The sequence below is a fragment of the Giraffa tippelskirchi genome, chromosome 2, assembly GCF_054371585.1.
Source record: "Giraffa tippelskirchi isolate mGirTip1 chromosome 2, T2T-mGirTip1v1.2.pri, whole genome shotgun sequence".
Taxonomy (NCBI): domain Eukaryota; kingdom Metazoa; phylum Chordata; class Mammalia; order Artiodactyla; family Giraffidae; genus Giraffa; species Giraffa tippelskirchi.
Genome location: NC_137276.1, coordinates 77601134 through 77617861, shown reverse-complemented (window position 1 = coordinate 77617861; position 16728 = coordinate 77601134). Strand labels below are relative to the sequence as shown.

The following is a 16728-nucleotide window of genomic DNA, read 5'->3' as shown; positions in this document are numbered from 1 at the left end:
CCATACCATTTTTGTCCTTTATCGAGCCTATCTTTGCATGAAATGTTCCTTTGGTATCTCTAATTTTCTTGAAGAGATCGCTCGTCTTTCCCAATCTGTTGTTTTCCTCTATTTCTTTGCACTGATTGCTGAGGAAGGCTTTCTTATCTCTCCTTGCTATTCTTTGGAACTCTGCATTCAGATGGGAACATCTTTCCTTTTCTCCTTTGCTTTTCACTTCTCTTCTCTTCCCAGCTATCTGTAAGGCCTCCTCAGACAGGCATTTTGCTTTTTTGCATTTCTTTTCCATGGGGATTGTCTTGATCCCTGTCTCCTGTACAATGTCACGAACCTCTGTCCATAGTTCAGCAGGCACTCTGTCTATCAGATCTAGTCCCTTAAATCTATTTGTCACTTCTACTGTATACTCATAAGGGATTTGATCTAGGTCATACCTGAATGGACTAGTGGTTTTCCCTACTTTCTTCAATTTAAGTCTGAATTTGGCAATAAGCAGTTCATGATCTGAGCCACAGTCAGCTCCCGGTCCTATTTTTGCTGACTGTATAGAGCTTCTCCATCTTTGGCTGCAAAGAATATAATCAATCTGATTTCGGTGTTGACCATCTGGTGAAGTCCACGTGTAGAGTCTTCTCTTGTGTTGTTGGAAGAGGGTAGATTCATTTATCTAGATAAATCTGTGCTTTGCTGTGTGCAGGGTCTAGAGAGCTTTTATTTTGCAGAGACAAACTATAAACAAGTAAACACAGAAAATAGAATCTCGGATTGTGATAAGGGTTAGGAGGAAGATAAACATAGAGAAGTGGTTGGGGTGGTGCATGCGTCAGGACTGGGCGGAAGCTGGGGGGAGAGCGCAGGGCCCTGAAGTGACACCATATGATATTTGTCTTTTAGTAGTTGTAGGTAACTACTGAGGACCTATTGTACAACACACGGAATTCTACTCAATACTCTGTAATGGTCTATATGGGAAAAGAATCTAAAACAGAATAGATATATGTGTAACTGATTCACTTTGCTGTACACTTGACACTAACATAACATTGCACATCAACTCCAATAAAATTTGTTTAAAAATATGGATTTAGAGTTAAGTGTAGAAATTAATAAGTTCTTATTTATAACTTGTTTAGAAATAAGTTCTCTTATTTCATGGAGAAGACAATGAAACCCATGAATAGGACAGCATAGATAGGAGGAGTAGAGGCAGAGGCCGGATCTGGAGATTTGGGGCAATGGGCTTGCCCACCTGCAGGGCCAGGGCAGCCCCTTGACTTTGTGAAGACAGTGTGACTTTAGTTTTGTTTTTCAGTTTTTAATAGAGACATGGGTATAGAAGTGCAAACGTGATAAATGACAAGTGAGTGATAATACTCAGTGACAAGAAGGGCAAGTGGCTTGGGATCTCATTGTGGGAGACCCAGTGAGAGTTGGTGGGGGGCACAGCCCAGGGTCTCCTGACCCTGGGTAAAGGGGGCATCTGGTCCTCAGGGCCAGCCGAGCGTTGCCACGTGGGAGTGTGGGCTCTGGATGCTAACTCTGCCACGTTTTCCAGAGAGGTAGAAACCTGAATGTCTATGTGAAATTCCCAGATTTAAACATGTTGGCTTAGATTTTAAAAAACCTTATAGTGGGTAGACAACATGCCTCTGTGGGCTGCCAGGCTGCAACATCTGCTGCAAGCCCTTTGCTGCTGTGATAAAGAGGATTAAATGAAGAATGATGCATGCTAACATGTTAACCATTTAGCCTTATGCCCAGAACGTAGCCAATATAGAGGGAGAAGAGGTACTTTTTATTAACTACATCGTTCATGAATTTCATTGCCTTCGCCATTAATTTGTTTAGTTACCTCTAAATCCATATGAAAAATTAAATATTATCCCACTCAAGTGACTTACAAGTGGTAGTTGCTGTCATTTGCCTATGAATTTGGTCAGTTGTTGGCTTTATTCATTTGTTGAGTGAATTGGTATGAAAGTTGACAATAATCTAGGCTGATTTCTGTGGTAATAGAAAGGATGGGCATTTCTTGGTGATTCACTCTTCTCTCATTTACTGTGGACTTCCTTTGCTCTGCATACCTTGCCTACATCACTTGTCCTTGGGCTTTTGCACAGTGGGTCTCCAGTCCTTCTGGCCAGTATAAGCTGCCGGGGAAGTGGGAAAGAACTGTGGGAAAAATGCCATCTCAGATCAGGCAAAAGATGATGGGAAATGCAGCCTTATGACATGATGTCCTGTTTAGAGGCTTTTCATCAGTTTTAATGAAACACAAATGTGCCCAAAGCAAGTTTATTTTCTCCAGGAAAAAAAACAAACAAAAAAAACAACACTTCATTTTGTAAGGCCTAACCCACGTCATTTTGTATTACAAGGATCGTGTTTGATGTGTTGCAATCCACTGGTGATTGTCATAGGGGAATTTTACTCAGCACAAGCATCTCGGGTGGTTTGGCAACAAGTTAAAATTCTGGAGCATCACGGAGAGGAATGCTGGGAGTAACAAATATAGTTGACTATTTCTAATAGATTAAAGGCTTATAAAAATGCATCCCCCCCACCCCACCAAGGTTTTATTTTGTTTTTGCATTGTTTTAAAAAGAGATCATTTTGTTGCAACAACATGATACTAAACATTTGAAAATAATTTTTTTTTTTCTGGGAAGAAATCTTACCTGTAAATGCAAGTTCTTAATTGAATCAATATTTTTCTCTAAATTTTTGCTGCAGATCATGGAGGAAACAAATACTCAGATTGCTTGGCCATCAAAACTGAAGATTGGTGCCAAATCCAAGAAAGGTAAATCACGCGAGATGGAGAAATCGGTGGTTGTGATAATGCAGACTGTGGAATATTTGTAGGTTTCCTGGGGATTAAAATCAACCTTTATCTTTATCGTAGTTGTTCCCAAATATTTGTTACATAGCAGTATTCGGCAAGGATTATCATAATGCAAAATAACATATAATTTTCTGATTCAACAACAAAATAATACTTTTAAGTATTTTGTAATAATAGACATGTTATTGTAGAAGATTATTGTAGCATCTTATGATTTCAAGGATGACCATCTAGTGGCCATGAGTCATGGTAACTCCCCACACATAATAATGTGTTTTCAACACACAGACTCCCTCTGTTTACACTTTAGACTTCTTGTTTATGTACCAGATTTAACAGCTGATTATTTTCACTTCCAATTTGATAGGAACTTAGATTTCCTTTCTTGACTGCTGCTTTTCCTCTTCGTCTATCACACAGCAAAGAACACACAAGATTTCTCTTTTAGGCCAAGCATTTTCCTTGTCTGTTTGTTTCTCTGCTTTAACCTAGAGGACACTCACTGGTGCGTGGATGGTCAGAAATGAAAGCATAGGACCCTTAGTTTCCTTCCAAGATTACATAGTATTTTCAAATGATCTGACAGTGTATACTTTTATGGATAGCTTTTTTTTTTTTTGTATAACCTCAGTGTCAAGAAACTTTGTTGCATATACTTCATTAAAAGATGCTCGTAGTCACTAGGAGATAATGGAGAACCATCACCAAGCAATTCAGAAAACGGTGGTGTGAGCTGAGCATTGTCTGTTGTGGTCTAGCTTTTTTGTTGTTGCTGTTGAGTTTTGCATTTGCTCCCCCTTCTCTCTGTGACCTTTATTGCTAAATGATGCTGAACACTGCAAGATTTGTCAGCTTTCTTGTTTCTGGTCATCCAGATTGCCTTCTTTTAATCTCATTTTATTAGAGCTACTCATCCCTTGGAATGTAAGTTATTTTACAACTCATTGCGAGTGTTGTTATCTGGACTTCATTGGACTAGAATTCCTGTTGACACTCCGACCTTGTTACTTTCAATATTTGTGACCATGGAGGCAAGAAAAGGGAAGCTTATATGCTCAACAGTCCTAAGAAAACATAGTGAATTTCCAAGTGGAATTCCACAACTTTGTAGGAATCTTGCATTTGCCAAGTGCTATAGGATATATCACAGGACTGGAAAAGGTCAGTTTTCATTCCAATCCCTAAGAAAGGCAATGCCAAAGAATGCTCAGACTACCACACAATTGCAGTCATCTCATACGCTATTAAAGTAAAGCTCAAAATTCCCCAAGCCAGGCTTCAGCAATACGTGAACCGTGAACTTCCAGATGTTCAAGCTGGTTTTAGAAAAGACAGAGGAACCAGAGATCAAATTGCCAACATCCGACGGATCATTGAAAAAGCAAGAGAGTTCCAGAAAAACATCTATTCTGCTTTATTTATTTATTAAACATCTACTTATGCCAAAGCCTTTGACTGTGTGGATAACAATAAACTATGGAAAATTCTGAAAGAGATGGGAATACCAGACCACTTCACCTGTCTCTTGAGAAACCTGTATGCAGGTCAGGAAGCAACAGTTAGACCTGGACATGGAACAACAGACTGGTTCCAAATAGGAAAAGGAGTACGTCAAGGCTGTATATTGTCACCCTACTTATTTAACTTATATGCAGAGTACATCATGAGAAATGCTGGGCTGGAAGAAGCACAAGCTGGAATCAAGATTGCAGGGAAAAATATCAATAACCTCAGATATGCAGATGACACCATCCTTATGGCAGAAAGTGAAGAAAAACTAAAGAGCCTCTTGATGAAAGTGAAAGAGGAGAGTGGAAAAATTGGCTTAGAGCTCAAGATTCAGAAAACTAAGATCATGGCATCTGGTCCCATCACTTCATGGGAAATAGATGGGGAAACAGTGGTAACAGTGTCAGACTTTATTTTTCTGGGCTCCAAAATCACTGCAGATGGTGATTGTAGCCGTGAAATTAAAAGACACTTACTCCTTGGAAGGAAAGTTATGACCAATCTAGATAGCATATTAAAGAGCAGAGACATTACTTTGCCAACAAAGGTCCATCTAGTCAAGGCTATGGTTTTTCCCGTAGTCATATATGGATGTGAGAGTTGGACGGTGAAGAAAGCTGAGTGCCGAAGAATTGATGCTTTTGAGTGGTAGTGTTGGAGAAGACTCTTGAGAGTCCCTTGGACTGCAAGGAGATCCAACCAGTCCATCCTAAAGGAGATCAGTCCTGGGTGTTCATTGGAAGGACTGATGTTGAAGCTGAAACTCCAATACTTTGGCCACCTCATGCGAAGAGTTGACTCATTGGAAAAGACTCTGATGCTGGGAAGGATTGGGGGCAGGAGGAGAAGGGGACGACAGAGGATGAGATGGCTGGATGGCATCACCGACTCAATGGACGTGGGTTTGGGTAAACTCTGGGAGTTGGTGATCGACAGGGAGGCCTGGCATGCTGCTGGTTCATGAGGTTGCAAAGAGTTGGACACGACTGAGCGACTGAACTGAACGGAACTGATAGGATATATCTATCTCCAGTGTGCTGAGATGCGCTATACTCATCATGCAGAAGGAGAAGCTGCCACTAGCTGGCTGCCTCCCTATTTGGTTGTTTGCAGCCATGCAAAAACCCCTGGCCTGCCACTTGAAAAAGTTGGAATTTGAACATGAACTGGAGCCTCCTTCCATGTTGTCACATAGTTTTAGTTAAAGAATGACATGAGTTTCATTACTAGCCTAATAAAAATGTAATTTGATCAGTCCCAAAAGAAAAGTCCCAACATGAATATTACAACAATCCCAGATAATTTTGGATGGCTTATTCTCTTGCATTATCCATGCTAGTTTTTCTCCCCCTATTGTGGGAAACTGAGAATTATTCATTTTATTCATTTTTTAAAATTTAAAATGTGGTTGCAACTTTAGAGATGTTAGATAATATGGATTGAATTGATTAAGATAATGTTTTAGATTGGTTTCTGGTCATGGATGCATTTAACCCATTCACAGTGGCCATCTCTGTTCCACACTGTGATTATACATTTTGCTTTGAAAATACAAGTATCTCAGCAGTACACTTGAGGGCATTTAGCATAATTTCCACATGGTTAAAGTTAACTTTTGGAAGTATGCCTAAGAATTGATCTCTAAAGGCCTATGTCTAAAGACATCCTTCAATTTTTTATTATTCATGAAGTGCCATAAATGTACACAATACTGAATGATGAGCAGAATGTGCCGAGAGAGAGAGATTGAGCTCAAGGAAGAAAGAAAGAAAAAAAAAAGTGTTCCTCAGAGGAAATTACTCTTTAGAATTGATTTGCCCTTAGTACTTAAACTCACAGCTGCTGAATCTCATTTTGGCTTATTTCCCTGATATGTGTATTCCCATATATTTTTAAAATAGTCTAATTTAGAGATGAAATTTGTGTGACTGTAGCTTGTATTTAGTAAAAGTCAAGTGGCAGGAGGCACTTTAGAAGGTAATTATTTGCTTTTTTATCTGATCCTTTCTTACCTCTGAATGTTGTTGAGGAAAGAGTTAGTGTTCTTAATTTTAAGCTTTCTTCATTCCAAACTATTATTATTCAAGAGACCAAAGAATATGAAGGTATCTAGGGACTCATGCCATGTTTTGGATGATTATTGAATTCTAAGTCCTATGGTGATGTGAAGGTTTGGAATTTGCAGATGATCCCTCGTGTGCCAGAGAGACAGTGCAGCCATGTGTTTGCATTGTATTTCACTTTTAGATTTATGATGCTTATTGATTGAATATTTGAGCCTAGACAAATGTTTTTCATGGCTACTGTTACCATAGTCTGTCCCCTTCTTTACCTTATGGGAATTAGTCCTGCATTCTTCAAGTAGTCCTGTCCAAACTTTATTTTTCAAGTCATCAATCCTTTATCGGAGCAGCTGTGTGAGTAGCTGTATGACTCCTTGGGTTGATGTGCTAGTAGGATCCTGCTTGGCAGAAAGGCAGAAAGCCAGCATCCTGAATTTGCCATCATGTAAGAAACTTAAGATTCTTCTCTGGAGAAGGAAATGGCAACCTACTCCAGTATTCTTGCCTGGAGAATTCCATGGACAGAGGAACTGGCAGGCTGCAGCCCATAGGATCACGAAGAGTCGGACACGACTGAGTGACTAACACTAGAGATTCTGGTTTAGTAGATCTGGAATGGGACTGGAAATCCATGTATTTAACAAGTTCCCCTGGTGGTTCTTAAGGCTGAGTTTGGGAAACAAAAATCTCACCGTCTGATATGGAAATACCATTATTTAGTCACTAGAGAGACCACGTGTTCAAAAGGGAATGGATGGATGATGACTGCTATTGGAAAACAGGCAGGATCCTTCAGTGGCCACTTCTCTGAAACAGTGTCCATCTTGGTTTCTAAAGAACTGCATCTATATGGATTCATTATTTTTAAGTCTCTGTCCTCTGTGCAGTCAGCATGAATAAGTTTAGAGTGACAATGACGTCATTGTTCAGTGCCTTTGTGAGGTATCATTTGGGGTACAAGACTGTCTGGTGTTTGTCCCCTCCATCTGCCCCTCTTCCTTCCATGTCACCCTTATACCCTCTTCTTCTCTCCCCTTATCCTCCCCTTTACCTTTCTTCATTCCCTTTAACCATAGAGAATACGGTGGGAAAATGTACTAGGAACATTGTCATTTAGTAAACAGGTCATTTTGGGGAAGTTCATGTTTTGTAATATAAACTCAGGGACTATAAAACTTAAAAAAAAAAAATTCCCAAGTGTTTGAAATCATTGGGAGACTGAATTCTCAGTCAAAAAGAAATAAGAATATCAGTATCTTAAATTTACATAGGCAATTGGGCATTCAAATAGGCAAGCCTAGGATTGTCTTAATGGGGGCCATGATTAAGAAAATAAAGCAATACATAGTATTTCTACTGTATAGCATAAATTTGTTTTGAGTAGAAGAAAATAAAAATCTCTCCAACTGTTGGCTTTAGAATAATAGAACATTCTGCTTTCCATAAAAAGACCTGAGGTTTGTTCCTGTGAGAGCAGTACTTAAGAATTAAGGTGGGGGGTCCAGGAGGGGGAACACATGTAAACCCATGGCTGATTCATGTCAATGTATGGCAAAAACTATTGCAATGTTGTGAAGTGATTGGCCCCCAACTAAAATAAATAAATTTATAAATCAAAAAAAAAAAAAAAAAAAAAAAGAATTAAGGGACTTCCGGCAGTGCAGTAGATAAGAATCCGCCTGCCAGTGCAGGGGACACGGGTTCGATCCCTGGTCTGGGAAGATTCCATGTGTTGCGGGACAACTAAGCTTATGCACCACAACAACTGAGCCTGTGCTCTAGAGCCTTGAACCGCAGCTACTGAGCCCACTTGCCACAACTGTTGAAGCCCGGATGCCTCAGAACCTGTGCTCAGCAACAAGAGAAGCCACCACGATGAGAAGCTGTCACATTGTAACGAAGAGTAGCCCCTGCTTGTGCAACTAGAGAAAGCCCACATGCAGAGCAAAAATGACCCAGTGCAACCAAAAAAAACCAGAAAACAGAATTAAAGTTCTGGGAGTTCCCCGATGGCCTATTGGTTAGGATTCTGGGCTTTCAACTGCTGTGGTGCAGGTTCAATCCCTGGTTGGGAAACAGATCCCACAAGCTGCACAGTGCAGCCAAAAATTAATAATAATTTAAGTGTATAATACTGTAGAAGCTTACTAACAGAGAATGATTTCAGGTACTCATTAAAATTATGAATGTTATTCTGAATCACAGCCTATTTTAAAATCAGCTTTATTAAAGTACAAATTACATTCTGAATAAGTTTGACTGTTTTGCTAAATACAAGTCCTTGCCAAAGCTGCCTTAACAAATAGATAAAAGTGATTTGTAAGGAGAACTTATTGCGTTGTTATGATCATCCTGCATGTTCCTTGATGTTAGATGAGCTTATTCCCTCAAATAGGTAAACATTTTTCTTAAAATCTTCTTCTTGCTTTTAATTTGCTTATCAGTCCTCTTTCTTCTTAGACTAGCCAAGGTAGATGTGGCTACAAATTGTTTAAAATTTTTATGCTAAATTCCATGTAAGTAAGATCAGCATTAATAAAGCTTTATTGCCTTTTGTTCTGGGAAGAGTTGTCCTGCAGAGTTTAACTAAGTGACAGCAACTGTTGTCTGCAAGTGTTTCTCTTACGCCAGTTTCAATGCCCCAAGACAGCTGAAATGGAAGGTGTTGGCTGGGTTGCCTGATGTTTTGGAGGCCATTTGGCACCAAGTCTGGCCATTCTCTTCCTCCTGGAATAAACAAGAAGATCATCAGAATTCTATGGGGCTTTATTATTGTTGGTTGTCTTCCATCAGAACAAGCAACATCTAATACAGAATCTTTGCATGAGAAAAAAATGTAGATTTTTCACTTTATTTTTTTCTGGAGGAAAATGTTTTGTCAAGTGTACTAAAGCTTCTGTTGTGTGTTCACATTGGACTCGATGATGCTTTTACCTTGGTATTTATTGCTCAAAGGGCAGGGGGCAGAAAGAAGGCCTGGCACAGCATATGGACGAGAGTATTCCCAGTGGTGGGTTTTGATGATATTGTGGGGTCACAAGCAGCATGTACACAAACCACAACTAGATTAGAGAAGCAGACATCAGAGTGTGAGAGCATCGTTTCATGAAACCTTTAGTCAGGTCTGTCACTGTTTTTATGTATGGACAAACACACACATATATATTACTCAGTCGTGATGTGAAATGGGGCTTCCCAGGTGACTTGGTGGTAAAAGAATCTGCCTGCCTATGCAGGAGACACAGGAGACGCTGGTTCTGTCCCTGGGTGGGGAGAATCCCCTGGAGAACAGAATGGCAACCCACTCCAGTATTCTTGCCTGGAGAATCCCATGGACACAGGAGCCTGGCGGGCCCCAGTCCATAGGGTGGCAAACAGTTGGCCATGACTGAGCAGGTGTGCATGTGAAATGGGTGATAAAGAAAGGTCAGAGAACACACCATTCTAGGCAGTTAGATAAAAGTGATTTGTAAGGAGAACTTATTGCATTGTTATGATCATCCTGCATGTTCCTTGATGTTAGATGAGCTTATTCCCTCAAATAGGTAAACATTTTTCTTAAAATCTTCTTCTTGCTTTTAATTTGCTTATCAGTCCTCTTTCTTCTTAGACTAGCCAAGGTAGATGTGGCTACAAATTGTTTAAAGTTTTTATGCCAAATTCCATGTAAGTAAGATCAGCAGTTCCTCAGACGATATAGAGTACATGCATTTTGTTCATCATTGTGTTTCTTCTCTGGTGGCTCAGTGGTAAAGAATCCACGTGCCAATGCAGGTGAAGCAGGAGATGCAGGTTTGATTCCTGGGTTGGGAAGATCCCTTGGAGGAGGAAATGGCAACCCAATCCAGTATTCTTGCCTGGTAAAATTGCATGGCCAGAGGAGCCTGGTGGTCTACAGTCCATGGGGGCCCAAAGAGTTGCAGAGGACTGAGCAAGCACACAACCTGTACACAGTGGACACTGAGTCAGTATTTGTAGATTGTCTGGTAACTCAGTCATGGTCATAGTGAAACTACAAATAGAGATGAAAATGTTTATCACCAAGGTGTATTGTGTAGAAAAAGATTGAGAATCACAGCCTTCACACAGGAGTAGCATTCACTATTGAAAAAACTGACTGTTGATATCTTTCCTGTAGACCTCTTTAAGTGAACGAAAGTGGACATGATTTGTGGCTGAAGCTTATGTGGCTCAAACTGCTTTTCATGGTTCTGAGTAGCCCTAGTCAGAGAAGTGGAAGGAAACTTAAGGAAAATGACCTGATGGCTGCCATTCATGGGACCCTTGAATGAATAAAACTCTGGTACTGTTCATAGTAGGTGTGTAAATGAGACTTAACAAGATACAGCCTCCTGATTATCTTAAGGACCAAAGTTGTTTTGGTTGTGGTATTTTAATTAGGATTTGGTTATGTCATTGACATGTCGATAGTAATATTGGCTACTACCCTTGATTGAGACCAATTGGGGCACAGCATTCTGCTAAATATTTTATGTAAATAATCTTATTTCCTGATCAGAACACCATGTAAGTTAGGTGATGGTATTTTCATTTTACAGGTGAAAAAATTAAGGCACATAAAGTCAAATAATTTGCCCTGGGTTTTACAGTTAGTAAATAGCATTCTGGTAAGGCATCCTGTATGATTCCAATTACATGGACATTTTAGAAAAGGTAAAAAATGTGGAGATGGTAAATTGATTTAGTGGTCAGTATTTGCTAGGGACTTGGAGGAAGGAAGGATGAATAGGCTGAACACAGAGGACTTTTAGGGCAGCTAAACTGTATAATCTAAAATACTAAGTACATGTCATTTTATATCTGTCAAAACCCACAAAATGGTTTGTGATGTTGATAGTGGGGGAGGCAGTGGCTGTGTGTGGGGAGGAACATATGAGAACTCTGTACTTTGCATCAATTTTCCTGTGTTCCTGAGATGGTCTAAAAAACAGAATCTGTATTAAAAAATAGTCCTAGATATTAGGCACAACACTTTAATCAGCATTTTAAAGTATATGATATGCAAAGATAATGCTATATTATCAGTAACTTTTTAATTGTAAGTTTAAAAGCAGTATGAAATCTCTTAAGAACTAATGAAAATTTTTGTAAAATTTAAAAAAAGGAAAAGAAAGTGAGAAGAATGATTAAATGGTATATCACGCCTTTGTGTTCCCCAGAAGGGACTGGAGCCAAGTCACAAGCTTTCTGAATTCACCTGCTTCTGTTACCCTGTCTCCTGGGGAGAACTCCTTTCCCCTCAGTGGTCTTGTTCCTGAACAGATGTTTTATTTCAAGTCAGTTACCTTTAAAAGTGAAGAAATTGCCATCCCAAGATCCCTGCTAACTACAGCTCTTTTTCCTTGTTAAACCCCACGAAGAGGAAGGGCAAAAATATTCCTTATTTGTCTGCCTTGTAACACATGTTGTCCCAGGTATGTTCTCTCTCTTTATCCTCACAGTAATCCTCCACAAATGACCGTGATTATCCCTACTCTACACATGAGTAACTGACAGAGAGATGGTATAACTTGTTCAGTGTCATACATAGGGTTTGAAATGATGGAGTTAGGCTAGAAACCTTGATTGCAAAGTTCAAGGGCATTTTCTCCACTCCTAAGCACATGCATAGGTGCTCATGGTGAGTGAGTGTTCACCAGAGGAATGAAGATTTATCAGCACATTCATTTAGGAAAACTTGGATTGAAATTAACTATTTCTTCAAGAAGAAATGCAATCCTGAGTCCTTACCCACATTTTAGAGGATTGCTGGATGACCATCTTTAAAATTATTTTTGACCTCGGTTTTTTATTTCTATTTGTGCTTTTTACAGTATTTTTCCTTCCTTTTCTCTTTTAAAATCCATTAATGGTTTCACTAGGATTTGTATACTGTTACCTGGTATAGTGGTTCTCAAGCTGGGTTGATTTTATTCCCCAGGGGACATTGAAGCACTGTTGTGATAGTTTTGGTTATCACATGTGGGAGGTGGTGCTATTGGCTTCTGGTGGGTAGAGGCCAGGGATGATGCTAAACATCCTACAATACAAAAGGCAGCCTCCACAACAAGAAGTATTTGACACAAAATGTCTACAGTGCAAGGCTGAGAAACGCTGAGCTTAGAAGAACAGATGTGGTATTAGGAGATGGCTCTACATAGCATGGAATTCTTTTTTTTTTTTTTTTTTTCTGTATTCTTTTTTTTTTAATTGGTTTATTTATCTATTTTTTAACTTTACAATGTTGTATTTGTTTTGCCATACATTGACATGAATCCACCATGGGTGTACATGTTTTCCCCTTCCAGAACCCCCCTCCCACCTCCCTCCCCATCCCATCCCTCCGGGTCATCCCGGTGCACCAGCCCTGAGCACCCTGTATCATGCATCTAACCTGGACTGGCGATTCGTTTCACATATGATAATTTACATGCTTCAATGCCATTCTTTTTTAAAAATTTACTTTTAAAGTTTTTATTGGAGTATAGTTGACTTACTGTGTCATGTTAGTTTCAGGTTAAGTGATTCAGTTACACAAATAACACATATTCATTCTTTTTCAGATTCTTTTCCCATATTGAGTATTGAGTAGACTCTTCCCCTGTGCTATACAGTAGATCCTAACTGTTATCTATTTTATATATAGGAGTGTGTCTATGTCAATCTCAATCTCCCAATACATCCCTCCCCTCCTTAACTATGTTGTTTTCTACATCTGTGACTCTACTTCCTTTTGTAAATAGGTTCATTTGTATCATATTTTTAGATTCCACATATAAGCAATATCATATGATATTTACTATTCTCTGTCCGTCTGACTTCACTTTATAGGACAGTCTGTAGGTCCATCCATGCACTGGATTTTTATTAGGCCATTTCATGCAAATGGGTGTCTTGTGTAACTGGTTTTCTTTTGAAGCATTAGGAACAGAGTTGATCTATATGAGTGACTCCTGAAGGAGGGCATACATACATAGTAACATAGGTGGAAGGTCAGAATTTCAGTAGGAGAGATGAAACACAGTAGGAGGGCAGACCTGCACATTTTAGAAGTTAGTTTGTAATCCAGGTTGAATTATGTAGTTAGTGCAATTTGCACTCTTTATTCTCCCTGAGTGTTTCAGCCCTGTTTCAAGTTATGCCTGTAGCTCTGGTGCCTGTAAGACTGGCTGCCCTCCCAGTTCCAGCTGACTGTGTCTTCCATTCTTCCTTTCTGGAATGTGTGGTGGTGATAACTGTGACAGTTTCTATGGTTTATGACCATATTTGAGCACCATGAGGGTGCCGTACACTCCTGTCTTGGTCGAGAGATGGGTACAAGATTTTGATGGTTTCCCCAGCCATGTGTGGGATCTCGCTGGCTTTATTATGTCAGTTATGGCACCACTGGACAGAACTCAGTGACATCTGTCAGGCCTGTCAGTAGCAATTAGATTATTTTTAAGAAATCTTTTGCAGTTGCAAACATGACCAAACCACCATGTGGTATTTCTCATTAGTAAAGAGCCTCTTAATGAAAGTGAAAGAGGAGAGTGAAACAGTTGGCTTAAAGCTCAACATTCAGAAAACGAAGATCATGGCATCCGGTCCCATCACTTCATGGGAAATAGATGGGGAAACAGTGGAAACAGTGGCTGACTTTATTTTTCTGGGCTCCAAGATCACTGCAGATGGTGATTGCAGCCATAAAATTAAAAGACGCTTACTCCTTGGAGGGAAAGTTATGACCAACCTAGACAGCATATTAAAAAGCAGAGACATTACTTTGCCAACAAAGGTCCGTCTAGTCAAGGCTATGGTTTTTCCAGTAGTCATGTATGGATGTGAGAGTTGGACTATAAAGAAAGCTAACCACCGAAGAATTGATGGTTTTGAACTGTGGCATTGGAGAAGACTCTTGAGAGTCCCTTGGACTGCAATGAGATCCACCCAGTCCATCCTAAAGGAGATCCGTCCTGGGTGTTTATTGGAAGGACTGATATTGAAGCTGAAACTCCAATACTTTGGCCACCTGATGTGAAGAGCTGACTCATTTGAAAAGACCCTGATGCTGAGAAAGATTGAGGGCAGAAGGAGAAGGGGACGACAGAGGATGAGATGGCTGGATGGCATCACCGACTCAATAGACATGTGTTTGGGTAGACTCCAGGAATTGGTGATGGACAGGGAGGCCTGGCGTGCTGCGATTCATGGGGTCGCAAAGAGTCAGACACTACTGAGCGACTGAACTGAAGGAAAACAAGTCAGAGTGGCACCCTCACTTTTTCAAATGGTCTTTCCATTGGCACTAAAGCATGGTCTGTGGCTTATTATAGCCATTTTCATAGAAACTTTGGTTCAGTTCAGGTCAGTCGCTCAGTCGCGTCCAACTCTTTGCAACCCCATGAACCGCAGCACGCCAGGCCTCCCCATCCATCACCAACTCCCGGAGTCCACCCAAATCCATGTCCATCAAGTCGATGATGCCATCCAGGCATCTCATCCTCTGTCATCCCCTTCTCCTCCTGCCGCCAATCCTTCCCAGCATCAGGGTCTTTTCCAGTGAGTCAGTTCTTCCCATGAGGTGGCCAAAGTATTGGAGTTTCAGCTTCAACATCAGTCCTTCCAATGAACACCCAGGACTGATCTCCTTTAGGATGGACTGGGTGGATCTCCTTGCAGTCCAAGGGACTCTCAAGAGTCTTCACTAACACCAGCATTCAAAAGCATCAATTCTTCAGCATTCAGATTTCTTTATAGTCCAACTCTCACATCCATACATGACCACTGGAAAAACCATAGCCTTGACTAGATGGACCTTTGTTGGCAAAGTAATGTCTCTGCTTTTTAATATGCTGTCTAGGTTGGCCATAACTTCCCTTCTAAGGAGTAACCGTCTTTTAATTTCATGGCCGCAATCACCATCTGCAGTGATCTTGGAGCCCAGAAAAATAAAGTCAGCCACTGTTTCCCCATCTATCTGCCATGAAGTGATGGGACCGGATGCCATGATCTTCATTTTCTGAATGTTGAGCTTTAAGCCAACTTTTTCACTCTCCTCTTTCACTTTCATCAAGAGACTCTTTAGTTCTTCTTCACTTTCTGCCATAAGAGTGGTGTCATCTGCATGTCTGAGGTTATTGATATTTCTCCTGGCAATCTTGACTCCAGCTTGTGCTTCCTCCAGCCCAGCGTTTCTCATGATGTACTCTGCATATAAGTTAAATAAGCAGGGTGACAATATACAGCCTTGATGTACTCCTTTTCCTATTTGGAACCAGTCTGTTGTTCCATGTCCAGACAAACCTTGGTACTAAGAGACATTTTTATCAAAAGGTAACAGAGAGATTTCATGAATGAGAAGTTACATTTTCTTTATATCTTGTTGCCAGAAATTACTCTTAAAGCAAAATAAGTCTCGCCTGAAATAAAAATAAAACAAGAATACAGCATATGTCTAGTTTTGGGTATTTGGTCTATGCCAAGTTACGTATTATCACTTTATGAGAATTGGCTCATTTTTTACAAACGAGCATTTTTTTGCAATTGGATTTTTCCTCTTAAAAAATGAGAGGTGGTTGTTCACTCGCTCAGTTGTGTCCGACTCTTTGTGACACCATGGACTGCAGCATGTCAGGCCTCCCTGTCCATCACCATCTCCTGGAGCTTGCTCAAATTCATGTCCATCGAGTCGGGGATGCCATCCAGCCATCTCTTCCTCTGTTGTCCCCTTCTCCTCCTGCCTTCAATCTTTCCCAGCATCAGGTTCTTTTCTAATGAGTCGACTGTTCGCATCAGGTGGCCAACGTGTTGGAGCTTCAACATTAGTCCTTCCAATGAATATTCAGGATTTATTTCCTTTAGGATTGACTGGTTTTTATCTCCTTGCTTTCCAAGAGACTCTCAAGAGTCTTCTACAACACCACAGTTCAAAAGCATCAGTTTTTCGATGCCTATCCTTCTTTATGGTCCAACTCTCACATCCATACATGACTACTGGAAAAACATAGTTTTGGCTAGATGAACCTTTGTTGACAAAGTAATGTCTCTACTTTTTAATACACTGTCTATCTTTGCCATATCTTTTCTTCCAAGGAGCAAGCATCTTTTAATTTCATGGCTGCAGTCACCATCTGCAGTGATTTTGGAGTCCAAGAAAATAGTCTCTCACTGTTTCCATTGTTTCACCATCTATTTGCCCTGAAGTAATGGGACCAGATTCCGTGATCTTAGTTTTTTGATTGTTGAGTTTTAAGTCAGCTTTTTCACTCTCCTTTTTCACCTTCATCACGAGGCTCTTCAGTTCCTTTCCACTTTCTGAGATTAGGGTGG

General features: G+C 40.2%; 1 protein-coding gene across 24 annotated transcripts in view; it reads left to right on the top strand.

The window, feature by feature from the left end:
• The window catches only part of BICC1 (BicC family RNA binding protein 1), a 347076-nt gene that overhangs the window by 185230 nt on the left and 145118 nt on the right, over positions 1 to 16728 (top strand). For all 24 annotated transcript variants that reach the window (XR_014076552.1, XR_014076553.1, XM_081569083.1 and 21 more), the window contains one exon: positions 2734 to 2803. Coding sequence is in view for 22 of the 24 variants with exons in the window: in XM_081569083.1 (XP_081425209.1) it covers positions 2734 to 2803 (70 nt within the window). In the remaining 2 variants the exon portion in view is untranslated. The remainder of the gene's footprint in view (positions 1 to 2733; positions 2804 to 16728) is intronic.